This window comes from Ostrea edulis, chromosome 3 (genome assembly GCF_947568905.1).
Source record: "Ostrea edulis chromosome 3, xbOstEdul1.1, whole genome shotgun sequence".
Classification (NCBI taxonomy): domain Eukaryota; kingdom Metazoa; phylum Mollusca; class Bivalvia; order Ostreida; family Ostreidae; genus Ostrea; species Ostrea edulis.
The window spans coordinates 26,900,571-26,910,497 of record NC_079166.1 but is presented as its reverse complement, the minus strand read 5'-3'; the positions used below and the strand labels follow the sequence as shown (position 1 = coordinate 26,910,497).

At 37.0% G+C, this 9,927-nt stretch overlaps 1 protein-coding gene across 1 annotated transcript; it reads right to left on the bottom strand.

Annotated features, from left to right (window-relative positions):
• Positions 1–298: 298 nt before the first annotated feature.
• On the bottom strand, positions 299–9,689 carry LOC125673492 (carboxylesterase 1C-like). Its single transcript, XM_048910083.2, has 3 exons — positions 9,505–9,689; positions 1,009–2,586; positions 299–875 (listed from the first exon to the last, which is right to left on the bottom strand). The coding sequence occupies exons 2-3, from the start codon at positions 2,562–2,564 to the stop codon at positions 701–703; spliced, it is 1,731 nt and encodes a 576-aa protein (XP_048766040.2). The 5' UTR covers positions 2,565–2,586; positions 9,505–9,689; the 3' UTR covers positions 299–700.
• Positions 9,690–9,927: the final 238 nt, after the last annotated feature.

Below are 9,927 nucleotides of genomic sequence, written 5' to 3'. Positions count from 1 at the left end.
CTGCACACTAACCTTGTTGATACGTTGTTATGCGCAGTTGGATCAAAATGTTGGACAATTGGACTTGTGACATCAAAGCCGTGGTAGTTTGTAGATACATGCATCTCGGGTATGTTGACTTATTTATTTTAATGTCACTGTCAGACCTTCATGAAAAGTGAAGATAACGAACAGTGATCAATCTCATAAATGCCATAAGCAATACAAAATAGATAGTTGGGCAAACATGGACCCCTGGACACACCAGAGGTGTGTGTAATGTTCATTAAGTAGCATGCATGAAATGAAACTGAGGCTATTGTTGTTGTATTTTCTTTAATTAGAATAGTATTCTATCTTGTCATTTCAGAATTTTTTACAAAAACAATTTAACTTGTCGTTTCTACTCTTCAACAAAGCAGCTTCACATGAGGGTAAGGGCTACGAATGAACACGTCTATACAAATGAGACAATAACATTGTGATTTGTCCAGTATAAGTATCCTTCTATATGGTGTGAGCTAACCCTCGCATCCTTGCTCATGGTTGACGTAAGATTATCGCTCCCACCAACATTTAACACCAAGAGATTTGTATACCAACGACAGCACCAAAGAGTTGTTCTTGTCCAACTCTCTCTCTCTCTCTCTCTCTCTCTCTCTCTCTCTCAGACACACATTCAATGTACTGTAGCCATAGACACATTTCTAACCTACTGACATTATAGTTCATCATGCTTTGATTTCGGCCGACCCTGACTAAGAACTTTGTTTAAGAGATCTGTAGCCCCAGGTTTTAGATTTTCACCGTGTGTTACCGGAGTATCTAATATAATGTATCTTTTTCTGGTGGTTTCGTACGACGGCCAATCTGGAACACTGTCGGAATTAGGATTCCTTAAAAATATAAATGAAAGTTAAATGAACTTGAGGATTGGTGGAAGAATTGATTTTCAGATTAAACATTTTGGGGAACGAAAATCAAATTCGCTTCGGGTTTTGAAATATAATAAAATGAACCAGTACTTACCCATACTTGGCAAAATTTGTCCAATATGTTACGACATCTCTTGACAACTTATCTACCGATACCAAGTCGTGCCTCTTCAAATTCTCTTTGGACACGTGATCTGACGTTACCTCAAACATCAAGTGCAATTCTTCTCCATGTCCAGCACCTTTATACCAGGCTGGTGGATCGGTTGGAACAAAAGGAAATGGAGTTGGTTTGGTAATTAGGTACTGAAATGTGTTAGATTTATCGTTGTTCTTTGCGTGAATTGATAGCATAGTGTTGCTAGGCACTACGAACCAGGAATCTCCATAGAATTCACAAACTTTGTTACTTTGTTGATCAACCCCTTCTGAGGTAGTGTAAAAATCACAGATTTCGTGTGTCAATTCTGGAACATTTCCTACAACTTTGTTCACGAACGAGGCAGCCACTACTTCACATAAAACGCGTAATGGCAAAGATTCTGAAATGTTGAACTGAAATTTTTCTTGAAGTTGAGGTGTCATAAGCATATATGCCACATTGCCTTCCCCGTCCAGGGTGCCCGACATGAAATCAATACTGCGGAGGAATCGATACACATCATCATCCCAAGAATTATGATAGACTAAATTTTCTTTGATTAACTCACCATCAACAGTTGGAACCATGCTTCCTATTTCTATGGTAACATTTAGAGGGGTGAAAAATTCCATTAAAGATACCGCCTTTGTGACATTTTCTACTGGCACATCACGTAGGCATTTCAGAATGTCGGCGATTCCTTCTATTCCCGTGCACCCCGTTCTCTCTAACAATAGTTTGTTGATTTTCTCCTCTTCTCGTTTCCTTGCAATGCTAAAACTAGAAACAACGCCACTTTGAGAAATAGCTCTCTGAAACAGACCTTTATTTGAGGGTATCAGGGTCTGAAGACTCACGCTCATGCCACCGGCCGACTCGCCAAATATAGTAACAGATTTAGGGTTACCCCCAAAAGCTGCAATGTTCTTTTGAATCCATTTTAAGGCTTCGATCTGATCCCAAAGTCCGTAATTTCCAGGAGCCAGTTGATCATGCAGTGTCAGAAACCCAAATAAACCAAGTCTGTAGTTGATCGTTACAACGATCACATCGCCGCCGAGTACTAACTTTTGAGGTTTGTATTGACTTGCTCCACCGACGATAAATCCTCCGCCATGAATCCAAACCATTACAGACAGATTTCTATCTTTTGAAATTCCCCCAGGGATATATATATTCAGATACAGACAGTTTTCATCGTTTTCTAAATTATCAAATCCTGGCATTGGATTTTGGATTTGAGGACACTGCGGAGCGTTTATAGCTCCTATTCCTTTTACTCCATCCCACTCCTTGATGGGTTTTGTTTTGTGAAAACGTAAATCCCCTAATGGAGGTTGCGCATACGGAATTTTTATAAATCTATACATCTGTCTACCGTCATGATTTTCCTCGTACCCTCTGACCCAGCCAAAGGGAGTCCTTACTTCCACCACGTTCACGATATCCAAACCAAATGCAAGCATTCCCAGATATGCCCCAACACAAAGGAGAGAAATGGGGTACATTGTTGTGGGGTTTTATATATCCCTGCAATACAAGTACATTTGATAAAACATTCATATGTATATGATACACTTTATATATCTATAAGGCCAAAACATAGGTGTGTTTCTGGTTACCCGACCGACCTTAATTTTTTTTCTCCCAACAAAAATTTTCCAGATAAATTCCAGTCCTTAATTTACGCACACTTCGTTTCTCAAATTTAAAGAGATCTAATAACTTCGGGTTCGATATTTGAATTATCGGAAATTTTCAAAATAGCGTCGTTTATGCTTCTGCAGCCAGTGTGTTGGCTGTCAGGAGTAAAAACTGTCGACATCAAAAAGGGTTTATGGAATCATTTTACACTCTAGATAAATGTGTGAAACTTATATATCGTCATACAATGGAGACGGCACCGAATTTGTGGTGAAAGGAGGGCAAAACATCTATACTTATAAATTAACAAATTTTGCCAATAAAGTCCGAAACACTTACTCAAGAGTTACTACTTGCGCCTTTGATATTGCTTCATATGTGAGATGAAGTCCGTAAGGTATAATAGAATCTTACTTGATTAGTAAATATCGTAAAATGAATTAAAAACCTGCTTTCGTTTTCAATAAAACACCATCCAATAGCAAAAATGAGAGTAGAGTGGCGGACACGCTTGGTGGGTCTAATGATAATACGATTGACGTAAATCCGTTGTTTATCGATGCTTGATTTTAATCTTATAAGAAATAAGTTTTGATAATTGTTGAATAAATACAATATGCCTGTTCGTTTCATCAATCCGTGATTTTAGTCTTGAATCAGCCTTATGGAAATTTCCAGAACGAAGCGAGGCTCCCTTCTCTACCCAGAGTTCCATGCGCTACTTGTACTATACGTGTCAATCGGAACTCCTCGAATATCTCACGCACTCAACATAGCAATCTCTACCCAGAGTTATCGTTCCCGCTACGCTCCACTAATACCTCTGTCAACGTCTAAAAAATAGTCCAGAAAACAGAGACACGTGACCTTTGTCACATGTTGTTCAAAATGCTTTTACCATACCCCACAGGAAGGTTTACAAGCAGATCACCTTTATGTTTCTCTATGTGGGTCAAAGCTGCAACTTGTTTTTCTTTAAGAACCAAACCCTGTTGATATCTGTCGGCGATTCTTTTAATTTTTCCGCGTCCTCCATATTTGTTTACATTAATAATGCAATATTCTGCCGAGATATAATCCCTTGTAAAATACGGTGAAACAAATATTATAATATCTTTTTTTAATTTTCACATATAAACTATTTTGTAAGTTTTAAAGCTTAAAAATAAAACTGATAATTGATTTATTCATGATTCATTACGTAAACGTAAGTTTTGCCAAGAATCTTGTCATTTAGACGTTGACAGAGGTGTTGTAGCGTAGCGTAATACGCCCTCTGGTGAGAGATTGTCAACATAGATCTCGGATGTAATACCACTGTCATGATCGTGTGCAGGATTGGACAAAACAAGATGGCAGACGGGATTTCCAAACAAAGGTAGGCTCTTAAAACTCGTCATTTTACCGACTTATTAGACGACGAATTTCTGAATTTAAAACACTGCCTGGCCAGGGACACATCATTAAGTTGATTGGTTGTTGGAAATCTTACTCATGTACACGTACAACTCTAAATTCATTGATCGAAGTTGACGATGCTGCCTCGATAAGAATTCGAAGCGGGCGAAGATGTTTCTAATCATGTTTTCATACATTTTAAGAAAGATACTTTAGGTAAAATAGACTCTGCACATATCTTTTGATGAAAACTTGAACCAGTGTATGCGATTTGTCCCTTAAATTGTCTTCGTTGGATAGATATCTTGACTTGAACATTTGCTTATGTGCAGGATTGGACTGTGGTCGTTTCCACGATAAATGTGCCGGATTGGACATCGATTTTGGTTCAGGATTGGACCCTTTCTTAAATACATGCATTTTTTCCTTACAGATCCAGTCAGAAGCGGACTTCCTTGAGCTTAAAAGTTGCAAGTGAATGAAGCGTGTTCTATTTTATGTCTCCTACTAAAATCATGGTTTTGACAAACCTAAAAGAGCACGTGGAGCAAGGAACTATCAGTAAGCCGGAAGAGTCAGCTGGAAAATCTTTCTGTGTTTGAGAATTTCACCGTGCACATGAATCTAAAGTTCTGCCACACGTTAGAAGGAGCCTTTTTCTCGAAGATCAACATGTTGAAAAGTCTACATTTTGCAGAAGGAAATACATTTATATTGTATTTACACATGTAGACCATGTTCGATTCCCAACCACTTAACATTTGTGATATCTGCATGGAATAATTAAAACTGAGCATGGTTTGACGTATAATGATCTCTTCAGGCATGATGGTTTACATTTCACAAAGCTGTTCAATGAAAATAAAGACAATAAGATGTTGAGGTGTTCATGTTTTCAATACTTAATCATCTGTCCACATGCACTTATGCCTTTCATATGTATATGTACATTATTTGTATGTATTTTCATGCTGCCCCTTGAGGGCCCTTGATTGGAAATAAATATAGTTAGTTATGTATGCTTCTGTTGGAACCAGTTTTGATTGTTAAAGCGGGATTTATTATCTTTTGAAAAATGTCCCTATCATTTTAATTCTAATAATATTGAGTGCATATGTCGTGCAAGATATCGAGGCCAACTCACTTACAAGGATTATAAGACTCTCTTATGAGTAGCCATGAAATATAAGGTGATTCCACCCGAGGGTTGCAAAAAAAGCTGTGAAACCCGAGGCTTTGCCGAGGGTTTTACCGCTTTTTTGCAACCCCGAGGGTGGAATCACCTTAATATTTCATGGCAACTCATAAGAGAGTATTTTTCTCTCATATTTCTAGAGTTTTCCGTTTTCCTTGTGCCTAGCGACGCCATTTTGAGAATTTTCCAATTAATTAATTTTTCGCTGTACATTAAAAATAACACCAGAATCGAATTCTACGACCTTCATTTTGGCAACTACGTTGCAGACAAAAAAATCGGCCGACGAGTGTATAAGTGAATTGTATTATAGTTATTCCTCTTTGAATAAATCAATAATCAGGGTGATGCGTGACGTAACTCGACAGTCCATCAGCGCGAAACATTTTGACAGACCTAATCAGAATATGAGACAGACCTAATCAGAATATGAGACACCTAATCAGAATATGAATCCACAACTGCACGGTTTTTTCTTAGAGGAGCATTGATATTGATATTAATTGAACAGTTATTTAATGACGAGTGTGTGAAGAGAAATTCCAAGTGGTTTTTGTTGGTGAATATGGGCATGGCTAGACTTTCGTTTTCCACGCGTGCAAGGACTCGATTCTCATGGACATTGAAGGCACTTATTTCACCTGAGACACGGACAGTATAGACGTTGACAGAGTGAATGTGGAGGTAGGCCTAGAACTAATAGACCGTGTGGGCTGGGTTTCTGTGAACTGGCATAATGTACCGGATGACATAGGTGTATGAGGAATTTGTGACTGTTGTTGAGTGTGCAGTAATTGTTCAAGGAATGTGTAATTTTGTGTCTGGTCACATACACCTGTACATTATCAGGGACATTACAATCTGTCATTTTTTTTGTACAAGAGCTTTGCAGACGCTAGTGTTTATCAATCGAGGCGAGGTAAGTTGCAAGCTAGTTGTGTATTGATTATGACGTCACGGGATATGTAAGATAAACGTCACGTGATATGAAAGATAGAAATAGTTTACATACCTTTCTTTCATAGAATATCTGTATCTTACATACGTAGATATGAGAGAAAATTACTTAAGGTGAAAGTGTTTGTTGGAATGTAGTAAATATCAGCATTTTTGTATTTTAAAACCTTTCGTTTCTTGTAATTACATTGAATTCAACCTTAGAGTACATATACTAATGAAAGAAAATAAAAAGAATATTTTCTCAGAAAATCGCAATATCATTCCTGTAGCTGAAATATGAACCTAAATGAAAAGCAGTTTTGTCCATGGTGCACGTGTTTTTTCTTCAATATTTGCTGTTCAGATGAGAGGTTACTCTTCAATACATTTTTTCACTAGTTGTTATCAGTTCAATACAAACGCAATAACATTGAAATATATTTAATAACAAATAAAACTTAGAACACTTCTGGTTCAATGAAATGACAAATCAACATGTGTAAAATGCAATGTAAAAGATTAGTAGAATCTCTGTAAAACAAAGCATAATACCGTAAAAATAATCGTTTCATAATGTACATAAACGAATATATAAAACGGCTGCCATGGTATATGTATGCACCTCGTGTATTCAGAAAACAATGTATTTTTTTTTTACTTCATGTTTCTTTTATAATGTGCAAAAGCGTATGTTGCACTGGTCACAAACGGGGACAATTTCTCTGATTGATGTTTCCTTTTCACATGCCTACGCAGTTCAGAATTGGTCTTGGATTCCAAACCACAAATTTCTCACATTCGAAGTGTACCCATCTCATGAATGAAGTTCTTGGGCTTGATACCTGAAACAAAGGAGAAAATCTATATAACAGAGTTTGGAATTAGGGAATATGTAAACGGGTTAATTGAATTCAGGAAACGTCGAATTTATATTGTTATAGAGGATTATAAAATGATGATAATTTCTCACGTGTTTTATAGGTCAAAATGGCCTTATATATCCTGGATACGAACAGTCAACGTTACATCTGTCGTAAGCAAAGATTGAGGATTCATGTATAGATCTGTTATATTGGTTCAATTTCAAGGAGATAGCAAATGGATATTTTTACAGTAGCAATTGTCGTTGTTGGGAACTTAAACGACGATGTAATTTGATAACAGTAAAAAAAAATTCAAAATACACCATGGTCATATTGGAAATCTCTGAGAATCTAATAAGCTACATTATCAAACTAAAACATGATAAAGTGAAGTCGAGATTCGAAAATATAAAAGATTTTGAAAATAAAGATAAAAAGAGAGTCCAATCCTGAACGCTTCGAATTCTTATCGAGGCAACATCGTCAACTTCGATCAATGAATTTAAAGTTGTACGTGTACATGAGTAAGAATTCCAACAACCAATCAACTTAATGATGTGTCCCTGGCCAGGCAGTGTTTTAAATTCAGAAATTCGTCGTCTAATAAGTCGGTAAAATGACGAGTTTTAAGAGCCTACCTTTGTTTGGAAATCCCGTCTGCCATCTTGTTTTGTCCAATCCTGCACACGATCATGACAGTGAATACAATGACATCCATGAGCGAATTTGATGCATTGTCAATTGTGACGTCACAGCAATGCATCAAATTGGCTCATGGATGCCATCATATCAATCGGAACATCACTCGGCCTATCCGGAGAATAAACGTTTATTCCCCGGAATAGGCCGAGTGATGTTCCGATTGGCCATCGTATTACATCCGAGATCTATGTCGAGTGCGCGAGACATTCGAGGAGTTCCGATTGCTATACGTGTATATAAGTGAAATTTGTGTAACGCGCCGTCTGGTGAGAGAATGGCGAGGCTTTGGTACACAACCAATCACATTCTCGAGCCATTCCGGCAAGCGGGGAAGTTACATTTTGTTTACAACATGATCAGCATAAAATTGTGTAGGTGTTCAGTATAAGTTCTACTTATAACAGTTTTGACTAGGCCCACATTTGTCATGTTATGAAGATTTATAATTATAGTACTTATATACATCTCATTCAACGAAGAACACATCTTCCTCCCGAGACCAACATTCTGACATATCGATAAAATTCTTAATACGATATTCATCTGATATTTTCGATGTGCGCAACAATTCAAACACACATTAGTGATTTCCCACGCGGGATTTTATCTACATTATATGTAGGTACATAATATACAAATGTATATAGCGTGTATAAGTGATACAAGGCAAATATTTACTTACCCCCCCCCCCCCATATTTTGCCTACCCCTACTCTATTTTTGAAAGATGTAATCGGAAACACACATATTTGGGGGCGGAGCTAAGTATGGTACATTTCTAAGAAGCAATGATTAAAATGTGTACTGGGATATTAAAACTGGCATTTCGTAAGATCTAAATATCTACGGGATTTACTTCGATTTCAAATTATTCTCTTGCTCGTTTCATACAAAATGTGTTTTACCCGTATTTAGCACCTGTGTGCTGATAATTACGGGCAGGCTTTGAAATACAGGATTGTCAAAATCTCAGAGAAGGAAAAGTAGTCAATCCATTGTTTACTTTTCTGTCATGAATAAAACTATCGTTGTTTCACAAAATCTCACTTAATGTCGTTTTTAGTTTTGTTTTGAATACATGTGAATGGTTATGAAGCTCGGACGTTGTCAGATCACGCAAATAAAAACGTTTCTCTGCGTCTTTTGAATCATCTACGGAGCAAAATGAATAAATACGATTTTTGCATGCATGTTTTTTTTTCTTATCTAGATTTATACTTTATGGGAAAAAAATGAATTGAAAATAATATGCTCGTATCTGATAACCATTAAAATACAATTCGGATGAAAACAAAACCTGGTGGCTTCGCATATCAATACTATAAGTGTACTTGTATTTATATGAAGAAATAATTGATACATTTGGTCAGTATTTAGTGAAAGCTACAAAACAAGGAGAAACACTATTTGCTAACTGTCATTAATGATGTTTCTTTTTTCGTTGCTTAGATTTATTTGTTTCTTTTATTTCTCTTATAATATATATTTACATATTGAAATAATTCTGAACCTTTTGCCATTTGTCTGTATTGTACATAGTGTACCTATGAGTCACAGGGCTCCTTTGGTCAATAAACAATAATACTAGTAATAACCAAATTTCACTCTGTTGATGAGGGAATGAATTCTAAGGGAAGCTTCTGGGGAAATAATTCATCTTATTCATAGGTGTAAATCTGCATTCTTTCAGTCAAAATATCCACTAACCTGCTCCAAGAGTAACTATTCGATGACCTGTGTCGCTCTGTGCCTTCTCTCTACCGGTGGAGACTGTCACCCTGCACTAACAGAGAGTTGTGATATGTGGGATTTGTGGACGGTTTGTTGCACGTGTGCTATTTTACTCTAGCTTCTGTCATAGCCCCAGATTTTCCCCCTTCTATTCTGGTGTCAAAGTACTAAATTTTCACCCGCCGGTCTCCGGAGGCATACTATAAAACCTGGCCTGGTCTGGCCTCAAAATTGGCCTAGCCCCAATTTTGGCCTCTAATTATGTTCCATCCCTTTGGAAGGGCCTCAAAAGTTGGCCTGGCCGCAAATTTGGCCTCTAAAATTTTTTTTGGCCACAACCAAAAAAATTTTCAAATTCAAAATTTTGATTGAATTCATTGATTTATTATTGGTTTTAGT

Coding starts and splice junctions, on each gene's coding strand:
- LOC125673492 (XM_048910083.2), bottom strand. CDS start 2,564: ATGTACCCCATTTCTCTCCTTTGTGTTGGGGCATATCTGGGAATGCTT. Junction 876..1,008: donor ACAAATTTTGCCAAGTATGG/GTAAGTACTGGT, acceptor TATATTTTTAAG/GAATCCTAATTCCGACAGTG.